The sequence below is a fragment of the Symphodus melops genome (assembly GCF_947650265.1).
Source record: "Symphodus melops genome assembly, chromosome: 1".
Classification (NCBI taxonomy): domain Eukaryota; kingdom Metazoa; phylum Chordata; class Actinopteri; order Labriformes; family Labridae; genus Symphodus; species Symphodus melops.
In genome coordinates this window covers 42,959,362-42,978,184 of record NC_136691.1, presented here as the reverse complement: position 1 = coordinate 42,978,184, position 18,823 = coordinate 42,959,362, and the positions used below count along the sequence as shown (strand labels likewise).

Sequence of the window (18,823 nt, the reverse complement as noted above, 5' to 3'; positions counted from 1 at the left end):
GTTAGAGGATCAAAGTTAGTGCTGCTATGGAGGCTTTCTCCACTGATAAACACACAAGTATAGAAAAATTATCTGAGACAGTTGTGCAGACAGCAGGACTTCCTGAAACATTAGCCCACAAAGCGTCCAAACTCCTCTTAGACCAGCAGCAGTTCGAAACCTTCCCTGCTAGTGTCCCACTGTGGTTCCCTTCAGAGGAAACTGAACAAACATGTGTTGAATCTATTAACAGACAGAAACAGCTCAGCTCCTGTTAGTTTGAAACATTGAAAATTCATGTTCATTTAGAATTTGTCCTGTCAAAATCTCAGTTCTCTGTTATTGAAAGACTGAATTCAACTTTTCTAGCAGCATAAATGATCTCAATCCAGTTAAATGTAAGTTTCCCAGTGCTCAGTGGCTGTGCTGTGTGAAGACACAAGTAGTACACAGAGATGAAATTAGTTCAGTCTTTTGCAGTTTAATTAATTAAACCCCATGATATTGTCAATGGTGATACAACGCCTGTCTCTCATTTATTTTGAAGTTTTTTTCTCAGTAATAAAAAGTCTCTTTCTTCTGGGATAATCTATCATTGTTTTAGACCTAAATCGGTCAAAATAGAACCCAGATTTACAAAACAATCTTGAATTAGCCTTGAACATATAGGCCTGAATATGCATAAGCAGCTTAGCTGTATGGTTGGAGTGAAGCCAGTAATGTACAAACAACTAAAACAAAGATTGCAGAAAATTAAAGACTACAGTAAATAATTATCAGGGGTCTTTTAAAAAAATATTTGAGTGTTTTAGGACAAAGAGAGTTCATCTTTACAGGAGAAACATTTTCCATTCAGAATGAAAAACACATTTTCCTCGAAAAAGACAGCAGAGACCTAAAATCAATAACAGACATCCAGTTTATTCAGTGTGACAACCCTGCTGCTGGTGGTTTTGGTGTGTGTGTGTGTGTGTGTGTGTGTGTGTGTGTGTGTGTGTGTGTGTGTGTGTGTGTGTGTGTGTGTGTGTGTGTGTGTGTGTGTGTGTGTGTGTTTGTGTTGCAGGCTCTCAGAGTTTTGGCTGAGTGAAGACTGAGAACACCTGAGCCAATGTTCTCCTTCTATCGAGTCCATAAATTGTGAACTATTGTCTACCCTTAAACCTTGTCTCCTCTAGTATTTTGTTGTGGCTCTGAGCTGGCTGTGACGTGTGTGTGTGTGTGTGTGTGTTTGGAGACATTCATTTCCCATGTTGTGGGCACATGTTTGCAGTATAGAGACCCACAATAGTTACAATAAACACCCTCAATCTCCCCATATTCACCATTTTGGATATTTTTTTCGATAAATTAGGAGCATGTTTTGGGCATACGAATGTCAAATCAAAGAATTCCTATGTGCCTATAGAACATTTTCAAATGAGCAAGTTGCACTAACCTATGTTTCCTCTGCACTGTTGACCCAGGTCTACTCTACAAGACAATAAAGTACAAACCCGTTTTCAGTTGAGATGCTGCGTTAAATGCAAGTAAAACACAATGTAAGTGTTGAAATCCCATATCTGAGTGGAAATAGCACAAAGACAACAAATTCTGTTTTATGAAACCACAATGATTATTTTAGATAATTTCATACCCATTAAGCATCTTTGTCCTCAGTAAATCAAACGTTTCATACACTTTCTTCATGAGGCAGAGTAAAACCCACAAAGCTTTAGTTCCTCCATCTGGGGAGGGAATCCAGGAAATACCAGCAGCTTCAAATAACTTCCAGACCTCACTGGCCAATCAGAGCGCTTCCCTGGAGCCTGGAAACACACAGTATAGTAGTGGATTCTTTCTTTATTTACATACAACTGAAACCATGAAGTGGTCTTGATGTTTTTCATTTCACAATGACAATGCTGGTTATTTCCATCCATTTTTTAAACACATAGGTTAAAGTACTGGAGAAGAGAAAACTGGACAGGGCTGCAGCAGGATTGGAGATAACAGTATACAAACATTTGATACGCAGATCAAAAAACATGGACAGACCTGTTTTCAAAAGCCTCGAGCACTCATTGAGTTTTAAAAGAACTCTTTTTGTCTTGGGTCCACTGAGTTTGTACTCAGTCCTATTAAAAGTTAAATAAAGCCACATCTTAAAATTCACACAAACTACACTAACATTTTAAACTATAAAATTGGAACTCAACTGCTTTGAGTTCAAGTGTGATGATTTTATGTGTTTAGCTTGAACTCATATAGTCTTCCGTACAAATATTATTATTTACAGTCTATGTTTGAGATAATACATTTTAGTTCCTTGGATGGCTGCAATATCTCCCCCCAGCCGCCAGGGGGGGAAAGAGCAGCTCAGACACAAACTGTCTATTTACATTTAGCTGAGTTAGCTCTGGCTCCTGTGAGCGGTAAGGTGAGTTGACTCAAATGTAATACAATTGAATAAAATATCATTATCATGACAGACAGCAAAGAGGGATAACTTTCATCTTATACATAAAGCAACAGGACTCATAAGTTTTTACTCTTGTATTTAGTCGCAGTCAAGACGAATTAACAAGCCTCTCTGTGTATGGCTTCTATTGTTTACCAATAATAAGATAGATGCCATGGATGTGTTAGCATTTTTAAATTACTACTACAAAGATTTTCTAAGGTGTGGCTCGACTTAAAGCTCTCAAAAGGGGAAGAAGGAAAAGTCATCACAGTTATTTAAATGGAAGGAGTTAGACTGCTATCTGCACATTTGACGTTTACGTTTATTACATGGCTTTGCTACCTATTTAGCTTTCAAATAAACAATTAAATGAATAATTTTCCCATCATCGCAGGTCGTTTTTTGTCTAAATCAACGAATCCAGCCTTCAACATGGTCAAACAGCAGAGGACAGAAAGGTAAGAAGACATGAACTCATAAGGTAGGAACATGTAGTCACAGCATTGTTGGGTTACAACACACCAGTGTGATAAAACAAATGGAAGTTAATATGATCAATCCTGTCATAACTCAGAGATCAATGAAATTGGTTGTCTGTGAAGTTAGTGAAAACTAGTGTTGGAATCTGCTCTGCAAATTCTGTTAGTTAAAAAACTGAATATTGTGAATGTATAATGTGTGTTTTGTTACAAACTATGTAATCTAATCTTGACCCCACCCAGTGCAGCATTAAATAAATAAACACATAGTAGCAGTATCACTTTGTTAGTTAAAACACCTCAGTAATATGTCATGTCATATGAACATCGTTATAGTTGAGAACTTCTTTACTTTTGGCACTTTCATTTTATCTTATCAGGTAACATTTTAGTTTCAATGCAGATTCACTAAACATAATGAATCAGTTGATATCAGACATGCTCCTTGTTGTTTTCTTCAGCAGGTGTCTCGTACCTGCAGCACTAAACAATGTGACACAGGTTCAATTCCCTGTCGGCCCTGTGCAGAGGAGACTGCCTACGACTCCGCAAGTAAACTTAACCAAACTCACCCCCTTTCCACACACACACACACACACACACGCACACACACGCACACTTGCACCCTTGCTGCTGTATTGGATCCAGTTCACTTGTATTTACTGATCTTTTTTTTTTTGTAAGGTTTCAGGCAGAAAGTGGACATGTTCAGGAATGCGGAAAGCTGACAGCAGGCCGAGCTATAGCTCTACCACCACAGAAGATGTCAGTGGAGACAAAGGACCAGATGGAGATTTAGGAGGGATGGAGTCAAAGAGGGCGAGACTTGACAGGTCAATGACATGATGAGGTCACAGATTCTATACTGAAACACAGCTGACAGTGCCCTCAAGAGGTGACAGTGTGAATCTGTCTGTTTCTCACATTCAACAAGTGCATTCAACAGAAAGTGCTCATTCAGCTCAACTGTGTAAAAACTGATTAAATTAGTAAAGTTGCAAGTGTTTCATCAAGCCGACTTTTTTGTTTCCACAGACCTCAGGATAGCGAAGCTGTGACCAGTACAGAGAAAGTCCCTGGGTCAAAATGGGAACCAGGAAATGAGAGCGGCTCCACACAAGGTACTTAAAGTAGATTGTGAAGACCGGATGCGAAACTCCACTGTCACAGCAGACAAACACACCATGCAGCTATTAGTCAAGGCACCGAGTCAGTTTAGCTACTCTGTTATTGTCATTGTTTTGGCTTGAATTTCCCTCGGGATCAATAAAGTATCTATCTATCTATCTATCTATCTATCTATCTATCTATCTATCTATCTATCTATCTATCTATCTATCTATCTATCTATCTATCTATCTATCTATCTATCTATCTATCTATCTATCTATCTATCTATCTATCGTGGACTGATGATAAGAAGTGATGTTTCTTTTCTAGTCTTACCTTCTTGCCATATTGTACAGTAGTCACCAAAATACAGTTGCGTTTTTTTTAAGCCCAGTTGTAGGATGTACTTTTCAATAGTAGCCACAGGAGAACCTTGTCAGCATTGCCCCTTTATTAAGAAACAGGTCGAAGTGCCGGCACAGAAGCCAGGCTACAAGCCACTGCAGACAGTGTCATACAGTATGTTTCACATAATTTAGAACATTTTGAGAAAAAACCTTGAAATCAACAGTGGTACAAGTGTGCGCTTTACTTAAACACTCAGAGTGTGTGTGTGTGTGTGTGTGTGTGTGTGTGTGTGTGTGTGTGTGTGTGTGTGTGTGTGTGTGTGTGTGTGTGTGTGTGTGTGTGTGTGTGTGTGTGTGTGTGTGTGTGTGTGTGTGTGTGTGTGTGTGTGTGTGTGTGTGTGTGTGTGTGTGTGTGTGTGTGTGTGTGCGCGCGCGCTTGTGTTTTCAGATGGTGTTTTGATGAGACCTGCGCATTCAGGCCAGCAGGGGTCTGTAGAGCTGAGTGAGGACAGCAGAGCAGCGGAGGTAAAGAAATGTGTCCAACGCTGCAGTTTTAGTTTTTAGTTTATGTACTATGACATCACTTTTGATTGATGTGTGTGTGATTGGTTGTGTGTGTCAGCTGCAGAGTTTGGCCTCTCTGAAGGTCACCATCCAGCAGAGCAGTGAGAGTAGAGAGTTCGGACAGACTGACAGGATGGCTGACAGGCAGTCAGGCGGACTCCACTGTCATGTGTGCAGCCTTACATGTCGCTCCGTGCAGGTAAGAACTCAACCTGCACAGAATGGGGAAAAATATCTCTACAGATAATCTGCAGCAGAACATGGAATAATGATCCTAAATCATGTTGTCCTCCTGCATTAAGGTGTTTGTGCTCACAGTGTGTTGATGTGTTTGTGTGTGTGTTGTGCAGGCCTTTCAGGAACACATGGCAGCATCAGAACACTTAAAGAAAATGATGGAGATCACTCACTCCATCTGCCTCAACACACACACACTCCAGGACAGGTAAACACACACGAAAACACACACAGAGACGCTCACACAATTTGTAAGGGGACTCAAGTTTGTTGTTCACACTTTGTTTGCCAGGGCACGTCAACCTGACACACAGTGCTGGTGTGACACTTGTCAGACTCACTTCAGCGGTGACGTCATCATCCATCGCCGGACGAAACAACACAAGGTGAGAGAAAAACTCTGTATTCAAAAGTAATGTAGGAATCCTGTATATAATGAATGCAGACATTTCACCTTCCTGAAGACTATGGCCTCAGGGAGTCGTGGTTTTTATTGGACAGAGGATTTATCAGATAACTCTTGTGCTCAATGGATTGTGGTTAAGTCACTAAAGACACAAACTGCAAATTTCCTGCTGTCGCTGCTTTCTAATAAGAAATACAGATTGTGCACGACTGTTATCTTCCACCACAAATAGAGTAACAAACAAACGTGAACACATCAATGAATTAAAAGTTTGTGAATGACTCTACTCTCTCTCTCCAGATGTGTAAGCAGCTGTGTCGTCCCTTCTGTCCGGTTTGTAAACGTCACTTCAGGACACCGAGGAAGTTTGTGGAGCACATGAAGTCTGCAGAACACAAACAGCAGGTCAGAAGGGGGCGCTGCTCAAATAATTAATATATCCAGTGATGCAAGTGGGACTCATTGCTGTACTTTTGTAATAATTCTAATGGACAATATTAATTTATGCTGATATTTTCATGTATGCTATTGACAGACCTAGTTTTCAGCATTAACTGTGTTACATTTATTTGTACAACGTACTTGTTTTACACATTTATCTTCTGTATTTTCCCCCAGATAATGTTAATTTTAATGTTGAGGTTGTGTCTTGTTTCAGGTGCAGCTGGAGGAAGCCCATGAGGAGGAGCTGATCATCGTGGATGCTGTTGGCTGCTTTAAAGGAGAAGAAGAGGAGGAGGAAGAGGAGGAGGAAGAAGAAGAAAGAATTGAAGCAGCTGATGTGGAGGAAGACGAGGACAACGTACGAAAAGAAGAAGCAAAGGAGGTAAAGGCCCCTTACCTGCTGTGTGATCAAATTCAGTGTCTGTCTCTGGGTGTGTATCAAGTCTGTGTGGAGAAAATGAAGCTACAACAAGCACGAAACAAACAATCTGTGAGTTCTTCTCAGCACTGCATGTAGTTGTCCTTTTAAACTGTTTAATTATTCACAATGTCTTTCAGTATTATCACTATTCAAACCCCCATTTGTAAAGAGTCCTGAACAGGTCCCTGAACTCATCATTGTTCTTTAAAGCAGTACTCTCTGTTAAAATGTGAATAGTCAAAGTCTTCATTTTGATTGCCAAACCCGAGTGATCGTACTAAAATAAAACATATGATCATTCAGGAAGTGTTAAAAATGTATGTTATCTTAACAGGAACTCACTTTGTGTTTTTGTGTGTGTATGTAGCAGGTTGCGGATACACAGGAACCAGACAAGGAGGATTACGATCCCCACACTATATATGGTATGCTTCTCTTGGTTATTTCAGTTACTTTGAAAGCCATATGACGGCTCTTTACTGCCCTGTGGACGTATGTTTCCCTGACTGAGTCACCCAGAGCCACACTGTAACTAACATTTTGTTTAAGCGTTGTACCAGCGAACAAGAAAGGTCAATCAATCAATCAATGCACAAATTCAGAACAAATGTTATCTCAAGACAAAGGTGTGTCTGTTCTGTAAACAAGATGGAGGAAATCTCAGTGATGTCACACATTCATTTCCGAAAAAGGCATTTTGAAGCCAAATGACAGCCGTCCTCAAAATAGAAAAGCTGACTCTGCCTAGCTTTCGGTCAATCTTGTTTCAGACAAAAAGGTGGAGCTGAGGCTTAAGCCTTCTAGCAGCTACACCCTGCCTGCTAAATCAGACACTCCCATAATAACATAAGCACAAAGAGATACTGAAAGACACAATGTTAGTTGTAAGGATTTGGTTTACAGATGTGGTCTGCTGTAGTTTCATTTAAAACACACAAAATATGTTTATTGTTTTAATATACTGTATATATTTATAAAAATGGGCCTCAATAATCTCTTTTTCATTTCTGTTTTATTTTTAAATGATGACTCTGAGAGTATTGCTGATGGCTGCCTTTCTGTTTCAAAGTCTATTTAATAGACTTTTATACCCAGACTAGTTCTCACTCTATGTGAAAACCTGGTGGGTATTGAACCTGATTCTGGAATTTAAAAGATAAGATAAAAATGTTTGTGTCTCTTCAGGAAGTAGTTTTGTGGTTCCTGTCTCTGGCTTCCTGTGCGGACTCTGTAACAAGTTCTTCTACACAGAGACGACGGCGCGACACACACACTGCAGGACACACACACACTACCTCAATTTGCAGGTAACGCATACTCATGCACACAAACACAAAACCGGGGCTAGGATGTTACTTTTCAAACATTGATCGCTTTCTTAGGTTTACCGACCCTGCCTTTGGATAGATTTTAATCATTAAATCAGAGCATGTTACACACCTAACTGAGGTAACTATAGTTAGCATGATAATACCTGAAGTTTTGATAGTGACCTTTAAAACTCTTCCATGGAGAACCATTGAAAAATCTGACCTAAAAAACCATCATGCTTAGTATTTTGCTAAATAAGTAAATCAGGTCAGTGAGGTTCACATATTAACAAACTCTCCCGCCAACAGCCCCATAAAGAGGCTCCGCTGTCTTTGTACATTCATATTGACTCTGCAGCAGAGTGATATTGTTGTCCAGGTCTGTGAATTGCGTTGTGCGTTACAGCATTGAGAAAACACAGCATGTAGAGATTCAACAGGAGCTCAACATCCGCACATGTTTGGACACACAGTAAACACATTTACTACTTTTAACTGTCTTTAAATCCTTGAATGGCTTAGCCCCTCCTTACATTACCAACATGCTCACCCAATACACACCTGACAGATCCCTGAGATCTTCAAATAAACAACTCCTCACTGTACCAAGAGTTCACTCTAAATCAGCCTATGGCACCTTCAGTCACTACGGCCCTATTCTCTGGAATTCCATACCACATGATCTCAGGTCTACTGCAGCAGTTTGTTCTTTCAAAAGCAAACTAAAAGCTTTAATTATTTTAATTTTAACTTTGTGTATATATATATATATTTTATTTTTTGTATATGTTTTTGCCTTAAGCCTTTGTTTTATATGTAATAACTTCTTATCTCTTATGCTTCTACATTATTTCATTGTTGCACATCATCTTTGTTACTTCTCTGTTTTAAAGCACATTGCGTCTACGCCTGTTGTATAAAATGTGCTATATAAATACATTTGACTTGACTTGACATAAAGAGGGAAGTTGTCACCCACTGGCCCTGACGATTCCATCTTGCCAGTCCCGTCTCGCCGTCTCCTCCATGTAACAGCGCTGTTACTTCCTTCAATGGTGGTACAGAGGTGGGGTCACTTTTTCCCTCCTCTACACCATGGCAGCATGCACTATGAAAGGGCTGTAGTGAAAAGGAGATATCACGCCTTGAACAGTCAGACTGAATAGGACTGAAACGATAGCTGCTGTCACAATGACTGTAATTACATTAGGCTGTTTGAATTAATGAGTTGAAGAGAAATACCAACAGTGTCCTTTAGACTTTTTTGTCCTGTCTTTGTTTCAGAGAGGAAAGAGCACCAATTAAGATCCAGTAAGATACAGAGTTATCTTTACGTATGCAGGCCTTAAACATGACCTGCGTCAATACAGATATATCTTTTATCTTCTAATACGGTCATGTTTTCAAGCTATGCTAGCTTGTGATGCACTTGACTTCTTGCTTACTTGGTTCATTTCTCAAGATTTCATACGGTCTGAGTGCAAGGATTGGAAAAGAAATGTTGTACTTGATTCGTTAATGTTGTTCTCATTTTATATTTTATAATGTTTTATCCTGTCACCAAAATTGTCTGGAGTTCAAATCTGCATTGACAAATGTCAAACTTTAGGGGGACGTTGTGTTTTAGGTGACAGGGGGGATTTTTCAGCCACATTAGGCTTTTGCCTAATTTTGAAAGGGATCATGCGACAAAACACACATTGTTAAAAAAAAAAACATATTCTATTGTTTCTGTTGTTTTGTTTCAGAGTCACAGAACTCAGAGGAGACATGAAGACAAAGAAAGATCTGCTCTGAGCTGACACGCTCACCCTGTATCCCACAATGCAGCTGTGTGTTTAGGTTATGGACTGATAGTGATCACAGCATCCTGCTCTCTGCTGGGGTTTTACAAAGATGAACTCCCTCGTGTCTTCTCATATACATGTTCTGCTCAGAGCTAGTCTTAACTGTGGTCTTAACCAAAACAGTTTAAGGAGGAAAAATAAATGAGTCAATATGAGCTCAGCTAAAACAGCTGTATGTTCATCCTGCTTCATCACTGACATCTGGTGGCTGTTAAACTAACTGCAGTTTATAATCAGAACTGAAAAGTGGAAGTACACTCAAGACATATTTAATAGTATAACAAAGGATTTGATCTAAAAAACATTAATATAAAAGAAATCATGACTTCTATATGAACCTGTGTTTCAATTAAGTGTTTTTGTTGAAAACTATGTGCCTTTGATTTGTAAGGTATTGCTTGAAATCCTTCAAGGCTCTGTTTTTCTCTTAGCCAAAAAAGAAAAATAAATAAACTGAAGCACAAACAACGAGTCTGTTTTTTTTTTTTTTTATCAAACTAAATGTTATCTCTGATGGAGGTTACAGCTCACGTTTAAATCACTTGGACACTCAGTCAACGTGGCATGTGTCTGCCTGTCCTCTCCACAGGGGGCGCTGTGGCGCACAGCGCAGAGGATTGTGGGTCGGAGGAGGCAGTGGAGAGGAGCATCATCATTACTACGGACTGACGGCGGGCCGAATCTGGACTCCTGTTAAAGCATTTTATTTCCTGAGCTAGAAGCCGTTTCTCCGCACTAAAGTGCCTTAAAAGTGCAGTGAGTGATGGCGCACGGAGACCTGATGAGCCGAGCGGAGGACGTCGCGGACCAGGTGAGCTCCTGAGCCGGCCATAGTCAGGGCTGCCACCCCGGCAGACCACTGTCGTCTGAATAGTCTCTGAATTGAATTTTGGTCAACATGCATACTTCTGACTAAACATCACTATCTGCCATTAAATTATCCATGCACAACATATAACCCAGCTTTGTTGTAGTCGAGCTTCACTTTCAGCACACCGTGTGTTGGTTTTTAGGGGAGGCAGATTTTGGGTGTTGCTCCTAAACCTGTTAAAGTGAAGTTGACCAAAAACACAAAATAGCTTTCCGGTGGAGTAACCTTTAGGCCCTGTGAGGTTTTCTACTAGCAATGAAGTGAAATTTTTTTTTTAGTAACTAAAGTTTAAGTTCTCCCTTTTTTATATGAAGTCTTGTTCACCAACATCTGTATTATGAGGAAGTCGTTCAGGAAGAAGAGTAAAGTCAGATTTGTGAACAGTAAAAGTATTCACGGTCAACAACACATTAGCCGAAAGCAGTAATGAATCTCGGTTTTTGAACCTCTGATCTTTAGTTGTTTATTCCCGGCTGTGAGTTCCTGTCAGGAGTAAAAACGTCTAAAATTAAGAGATTTCTAAACGAAGTCTGGTGTGTTTAATGTTACACCAAAAAAAGAGCAGACGTCAACGATTAAAGATTTGATTCTGTTATAATGACTTCCTATACTTACTTAATATAATGACTGTGTAATAACACGTGTAGTGTAACTTTAAAACCTATTCCCTTTCTAGTGTTGCAACAGGTTTGTAACGATGCACTGTTGGAAACTGCGGAAATGAGACGTTTTGAGAAGTTCATTAACATGTTGTAACGGTGATTACATGCTGGTTAGACTCATCTCGATTTTAATCATTCTGCAAACCAATTACACGTGTTGTAATATGAGAAGCTTTACACTGACAGCAGCAGCATGACGACGCTGTCTGGCTGCCACATACACAGTCTGATGATGTTAATGATGCTATTATTCACATCAGCTTATTAAAAACTGATGCAATGCAAATATGAATTATGCTTGTTTATGACCAACAGTCAGAACCTGTGAAATATTCAAATTATTCAAACAATTGAAGCTAGCATTAACAGCAGACAAACGCACAGAGAACACAGAGAAGAAGATAATAATAAAAACAATATATACATTTGAAGAAGCTAAAACAAGTTGAGATAAAAACAGTAGTTAAAAATAGAATTTAGATACAAATTAATTTAATAATTGTAATTGAGTAATTGCTGCTTTAACATGAAAAACTACCTTCCTGTATTTCACAAAAATGTGATTTGTCTGTTTTGCTGTTTGGTCATTCAATTTGATACAATCGATAAAAAATGTAAAAAAAAAATAAAAATCTGTTTTCATATTTCAGGGATGTTTACACTTACAGATAATACACTTTTAAATTTTAATGGACAAAGGCTTAGTGACAAACAAGAATTGGTCGAATCAAATTGGTTGAAAAATACACCAAATTTGGATTGCTATTTTTTATGTAGGAGTTGATGGTGGGTTAATGCTGATCTCTCCCAGGTAGTGTCACTATGCTAAATCTAAGACAGTTCTCAGTTGTTACGCTTTCAGACTGTGGCTAAAGCACAATATTATTCCAAGGCGAAATCGGAAAGGTTCTAGGTTGAATGACATTATGTCATGCAGTAGATTATGTCGATGTGCTTAGGTTACTTTAACATCTCCCAGGAAGATATCTACAGCTGGTCCCAAGTCATAGTATCATGTTGAAGTTTGAGGCTACAACAAACAGGTCATGTTAGCTCGAGGTTTACAGGCCCTGGGATATTATATCAGATAAGCAGCCAACAGACCTCAGAGCATATATAACGCTAAGGCTGCGGGAAACAGGTCCCAGGACAGATATCATGCCTGCAAATCCTGTGTATTGATTGGTTGAATTTCATCACTGCAGAACTCCCAATAAAACTGAGCAGACAGAAATCCCATTCCTTAAGGCACACAGCTTTAGGAGGCTCTAAAAACCTCTTGCTAAATCGTCTGTCTTCCATTGTAGTTCCTACGGGTCACCAAACACTACCTCCCCCATGTGGCCCGGCTCTGCTTGGTCAGCACCTTTCTGGAGGACGGGGTCCGGATGTGGTTCCAGTGGGGGGAGCAGAGCGAGTACATTGATTCCACCTGGAGCTGTGGACGCTTCCTCGCCAACGTCTTCGTCCTGCTCAACCTGCTGGTACAACTTGGTAATGAATACATAAACTCGCAAACGCACATACACGCACACAATTTTTTTTTCTCTCTGCTCGTGAGGCCCCGAACTAACATGGTGTCATTTTTTCTGCAGGTGGCTGTCTGTTGGTCCTCAGTCGAAACTTTGTTCAGTATGCCTGCTTCTCTCTGTTTGGGATTATCGCCCTGCAGGTACACAGAAACAGTTTATACACTGCAATAATCTTTTATTGTGTTTTTTTAGGCATTAGCTGTTGCATGTTTAGTTCATTTTTTAATATTTCTCTCACTGTGTCTCAGTTTTGGACCGCACACCGAACTCTAAACAGTGGTGCAGGCAGAGTGATTTGTAAACAATCTGAAGCATTATCCGTTCATATGAAGTGGATGTAGTGCCTCGGTTTTAACAGTGAATTCCTTGAGGCTTTCTTTGGAATTACCAGAAGGGTGTTGGTTGCAAAAAGAAGTCAGATTGTGCAGAGGTCTATGACTAGATTCACATCAATGCATATATCCACCCTGTTGTACACGTGTTCACTTGGTGACAACAAAAAAGCTTTAGATCCAGGCTTCAAAAAAGTAGTAATCCTGACATGCCACTAACTATGTCCACTTAGTCTATGCTACAAGTGCTAATGAAAGCCTTTATTGTTTTCAAATGTACTAATGTAGGGCAGTATTGTCACATTAAGACATGTAGCTGGAAAAGGAAGTATACATGATTGTTGTCTCTGGTAACAAATCTGAAAACAAGATCTGACAGCCTCGTCACATAAATACAACAATAGTACATTTATTTAAACTCTGTCAGCTCTTATACTGTACATACTATTTTCTTCCTGTACGACCTGGAAACACAGAATACTGTATGTGTGTGCTCTTAAACTTGTATTTTCTCTCTGCAGACGGTGGCTTACAGCATCCTGTGGGACCCAAAGTTCCTCATGAGGTAAGTCTCTGGCTTTTTGCTGACTTAATGATCAGGTCCAGTCTGCACACTGTTGAAGAATATGGATCTCTAGTTGTGCTATCTGTATATTCTTTAACTTTTATTGTCAGCAGGATCTAATTTTCATGCCTGGAGTTTTACATCTCTCCTGAAGGTGTGATTCATGAGTTCAGTTACTATCTTGAAACTGTAAATGTTTTTTTTTTCTATCCAGATAAAGGCTGACGATCAGCAGCAGATATTCAGTTTTTTTTTTGTTTTTTTGTTTTTATTTCAAGACTCTGCATCTTTAAATTTCACTTACTGTGCATTGTGCATGTGCTGGATACATGTGTAGGATACAAAAATGAACTGACAGGAGATCCTTCTTTACATTTTAAGAGATCTCTTCCTCCTCTCCCTCCTTGTAGAAACCTTGCACTGAACGGAGGCCTCCTCCTCCTCCTGGCAGAGTGCAGGGGGGAGGCTCGCAGCGTGTTTGCAGGAGTTCCTTCCCTCGGTCAGCAGAGTTCTCCAAAGAATCTCCTGCAGCTCGGAGGTCGTGTTCTCCTCGTCCTCATGTTCATGACGCTGCTGCACTTTGACCTCAGCCTGATCAGTGTGAGTGTGACACACACAAAATAATATTGATTTATACTCTTTTCCTAGTCTAGATAATGAATTAATAGATGATGAATATTACATTAACCTTTCATTAAAGTGATTACGTTTAGTCCCTGCATCAAGTTTTGACTTGACAACATCATTGTGCATTAGCAGATATAATTTCATTCTGTTATCATGTCTGCACTCTGTTTTGTTTTTTTTGTTTGTTTTTTTTTAACTTGGGCCCTCCTCTGCCGCCTGAAGATGTGCTGTAATGGCCGGATTTACTGTACTGTACTCGCTTTTGGGCCATTAAGTCTGGTCAAATCAGGCCCAATAAAAAAACGTTTCTTTAATCTAATGACATTTAATTAAAGCTTCTGACAATTATAGATACAAAACCATGAGGACAAAGACCCATTCCACTCATGTTTTCATGTTGATTGTGTTTGTTTCATCCAGAAACAGCGCATAAGTGGCTCCCTTCAATTATTACATTGACCTTTGCAGATCAAATCAATTACAGGGCTACTGCTGCTTTCCCCGCTTTGTTTGTGTTCTTAAGTGTTACATCGAAAATGTTTGAATTCTGAACTTATTTAAAATACAAATCCAAAGATCCAACAATAACACAAACAAATCATCAACAAAACATTAGACCAGCAAGTCCTGTAATCTGCAAGAAAAAAAGAAAAGAGAAAAAGGACTTTATTGGAGAGTGGGAGTTTTCAAAAGATCAATGTCACCTCTGTGTAACATTACAATCAGTATGGCCAGTTTCACAGCTGTGGGCTGAAATAATTTAGTGCAGAACTTCCAAAATGTTTGGTACCTTTAAGTGATTCTAACTCTGAAACATGTTTTCATCCCTTCAAAAGTAGTGATCATCTCAATCAATCTGATCTGATCAAATCAGCAGTTTGGTGTGTTTATGGACACTTGAACATAATATGATTAGCAGCATAGAGGAGTAATTATTTTTTTTTTTTTTACATGAGAAGGTTATCATAAAATCTAATAAAAATCAGTCGTCCAGCAGCAGAGTTAAACAATTCAGAGCGTCCTTGAACGCACCACTTTTTGTCAGCAAGATTGCATCTCAGATCCTGAACTGTTCTGTTCCAGTCACGTGTGTGAGTCCTCATTCCGTCTTATGTCGCTCTTGTGTCCAGATCCTGCAGAACCTGGTGGGCACGGCGCTCATCGTGCTCGTTGCGGTGGGCTTCAAGACGAAGCTGGCGGCTCTGACTCTGTCGATCTGGCTGCTCTGCATCAACTTCACCTTTAACACTTTCTGGAGCATTCCTTCATACAAACCCATGCACGATTTCCTCAAATACGACTTCTTCCAGACCACGTCGGTGATTGGAGGCTTGCTTCTGGTGGTGGCAATGGGACCTGGGGGGGTCAGCATGGATGAGAAGAAGAAGGAGTGGTGAGGAAGATCTGGGGGTTGTCGAAGCTGAGTCTCAATGGACAAAGAAGAACTGATGCTAAAAAATGGGAGGAAGAGGGAAAAGAAAGATGAATAATATATTTAATTTGACAGAAAAAAGTACTCAAGCTTTCAAATTAAACAATAGTATTAAAAAAATATATCTTTAAAAAGAATTACAACTTATTAGGTTTAAATCCACTGTTAAAGCGTCCTTGTACAGGACTGAAACACTCTCTAATTTGAATGTGAATATTTTAACTGTTGGGACGAGATCTTCCACAAAATTGTTGTCAAAACATTTTTGACAAGAGAATCAGTAAATCCCAGAGAAGGCTGAGTCTTTGCCTTTAAGTGGCTTTATGGGTAATGTAGTCAGTCAGGTTTGTTATGTGAAGTGAGTCTCCTGTATCAGTGTGAGGATGTACAGCAGACAAAGTGAAGCATATATTTTATACTACAGCAGTTTGTAGAAAGTGTCCAGAGAAACTCAGCTCCCAGTTAAGCGGGTGTGATAAGCGTCTTGTGTTGCGTTCACTACACTGAGTGCATAAAAACACGTTTCGTGTAGGGGAAAAGCCAACACTTGTTTTTTATACGGGAACAAATCCAAACAGGATGAGGTACAAGATAGTAGCCTGGAAAAGATTTTACCAATTTTATTTCTTTCCCCAAATTAGTCAGTTAGAATAGCAGCAGAAAACTCTGCTGTCTATTGTGCTGTTATTATTTACATGAATATACCAGACTTTATCGCTGCTGATTGTTGAAATGGATAAAGTCCTTAAGAGACTGTGATCAAAACTGTTTCTGTCGTGACTGTCTGTCACTGAAGATCATAAAATGCTGTTTTGACCCAACTCGACCACTCTTGACTACTTTGTTAGTAAGCTATAGCAGCGACAAGCCAGGTAGAGCCAGCATATCAGCCGTAAATCAGCAGAGCCCAGAAGTTTTTATATATATAAAAACCTCCAATCTGGACAGCTTCAGTTTTAAGTATCACTAAAGGTTTTATTCATCAGACTGCATGACTGGTCCATGCTCAACTCGATGTTACACATACCTCTCTCTATTTATCTCAAGTCTTACTTTCTTCTTCCTCTCAGGCCTCAGAGCCACCACCAGAGACTCTGAGAGTCACATGCTGTGTGTGTGTTGTATAAATGCTGCTGTCCTATTTGTACTGCCAGGTGAGATTTTAACACATAGAATAACTGTTTCTGTTTGTTTTTTAATCAGCTGCCTTCCTCACCTCTGATGTTTCACATACACACACACACACACACACACACGTATGTATATATATATATATATATATATATATATATATATATATTACACTCTGTAATGCCAGGAACTTCCAGCAGGTGGAGCTGTTCAGCTACAGCACACACTGCCTACATTTATACAGTTTTTATAACGATCTGTCTTCTCAGTGTGAAAAATACAAAAGAAGCACACACTCCAGGCTATGTGTGTGTGTGTGTGTGTGTGTGTGTGTATCGAAAGTTATGATAAAGTGAAATCATTTTCTATCATGTGTTTTTATAGAAGATGTTAAATAAATCAGTCCAGCATTGTGAAGCTTTTTGTCTGTTTTTGTGCACTGTCAGTTTGAAAGTGTATAAATTAAGACTGATGTCCATTTCAACAGATATGTTTTCTTTTATTTGTTTATCTGTGTGTGTGTTTGTGTGTGTCAGGCAAGACAAAATCACTACTCATTAGATTGTAATGGAACTTGTAGGTCAGTGAACAATCTGAAAACCACTATATCCCCGTTTGAGTCTCAAACATAAAAAACCCCTCCTCCTCAGCACAGTAATCATTATTAGGCTCTTTATTACACACACAAGCACGACAACAATGGGACTGTTAGTGTGTCTCCGTTTAGGGAACGCAAGGAGGAGAGTTCAGTGAGCGCAGCAGAGGGGCTATTACTCCAGAAAAAAAAACAGGCATTACGTGTTCAGAAGAAACCATCACAGTAAATTACAGTATGCAAAACAAAAATTTGAATTCAGATTTTTTTATTATTATTATTTTTATATCATAGTGAGGACAAGACAGTACAGTGCATTCAGTGCATGTATTTCTAACCGCTGCCCATTAAATCATCTAGACTCCTAAAGGTACCTCAACTTTTTTCAGCCTGGCTACTTCGAAGTGCTGCTCACATTTATTGAATCATTTCCTTTGAGTTTCATACAAAACAATATGCTTATCAGCCATATTTCAAACTTTTGTTTTCTTCTTCTGTTGTGTTTTTTGTTGACCAATACACCGGCTCTAAGGAATATTTCAAAGTGTATTCATTATTCATCACGTAGCAGGGAAACACGATCTGAACCTCTTACAGAGACAGAGTCAGACTTCAGCTCATCTGAAAGTGGCAAAGAAGAAGAAATGATGTCGCTTCTGTAAGTGTTAGCCTCGACCGTCACAAAGAATACAGCTGGTGCTATTCTGCAGGACACTCACACGTACAGCCACTACAATAACACCCACACAGTGACCCATGCATCTGTCCAGGTCCTCTAATAACCTGCAGACTGCAGCCAAGGGCAGCACCTGAACACCACACACACACACACACATAACAACATACAGTGCAAAGTCCAATTATGACTTATTGATTTCTACAAAAAGCATCAGCTGTAACTGTCAGACTGAATGGTTGTGAGTGCGTATATGTGTGAAGGTCTGGCTTCTGTATGACCGCTACCTCCTCCTCCTTCAATGCTGCTCCTGCTCCACCCTCGAGGATAAAAAATCAGTCTGGACCTTTAGACACATCCAATATTTTGCGTATAAGTAGTACAGTATTTACATTATCAGGACACAATAAAACAAAGCGCATGTTTGTAGTTTATGTAAAACATCCTAAAAGTTGTCCTTCCAAAAAATGAAGCTGTATACCACAGATAATTTATAACATAAAAGGTCTTTCACATACGCTGCAGGGAGGAAATATTTATGGTGAAAAAATAGTAATATGTAAAGACATGGATCTAGCCTACATTAAAATACAAGGGGATTGTAGATATCTGAAATGGAAGACTGCTTTTGTGGGTCTCCATAATGTTCATTCTGGACTGGACGAATAACTGAAATTAACAAAGACAATATGCATGAAGAGAAAATGTGACTTTTGTTTGGGGTAGAACAATCTCATAGATAGCTTTTGCACAAGTAAAATATTCATTTTGACAAAGAAGAATTGAATCAAATGTTGCTTTATACAACCAGTCTCA

At 39.4% G+C, this 18,823-nt stretch overlaps 2 protein-coding genes across 7 annotated transcripts; both read left to right on the top strand.

The window, feature by feature from the left end:
• Window positions 1-2,320: 2,320 nt before the first annotated feature.
• Window positions 2,321-10,260, top strand: ciz1b (cdkn1a interacting zinc finger protein 1b). 6 transcript variants are annotated; one of them, XM_079350149.1, is made up of 15 exons: window positions 2,321-2,395; window positions 2,814-2,877; window positions 3,360-3,450; window positions 3,583-3,731; window positions 3,934-4,019; window positions 4,804-4,880; window positions 4,978-5,118; window positions 5,270-5,364; window positions 5,449-5,542; window positions 5,863-5,967; window positions 6,221-6,388; window positions 6,795-6,852; window positions 7,613-7,734; window positions 9,486-9,579; window positions 10,174-10,260. In XM_079350149.1, exons 2-14 carry the CDS (start codon window positions 2,852-2,854, stop codon window positions 9,537-9,539), a joined length of 1,266 nt encoding a protein of 421 aa, XP_079206275.1. In that variant the 5' UTR covers window positions 2,321-2,395; window positions 2,814-2,851; the 3' UTR covers window positions 9,540-9,579; window positions 10,174-10,260. The 6 variants fall into 6 exon arrangements, with proteins under 6 accessions (XP_079206275.1, XP_079206276.1, XP_079206278.1 ...); XM_079350150.1 differs by lacking the exon at window positions 10,174-10,260 and having other exon boundaries at window positions 3,363-3,450; window positions 9,486-10,042; XM_079350152.1 differs by lacking the exon at window positions 10,174-10,260 and having other exon boundaries at window positions 4,984-5,118; window positions 9,486-10,042.
• On the top strand, window positions 10,258-17,148 carry surf4l (surfeit 4, like). The gene is made up of 6 exons (XM_079350202.1): window positions 10,258-10,395; window positions 12,425-12,611; window positions 12,713-12,789; window positions 13,503-13,546; window positions 13,957-14,146; window positions 15,304-17,148. Exons 1-6 carry the CDS (start codon window positions 10,348-10,350, stop codon window positions 15,568-15,570), a joined length of 813 nt encoding a protein of 270 aa, XP_079206328.1. The 5' UTR covers window positions 10,258-10,347; the 3' UTR covers window positions 15,571-17,148.
• The last annotated feature ends 1,675 nt before the right edge of the window (window positions 17,149-18,823 follow it).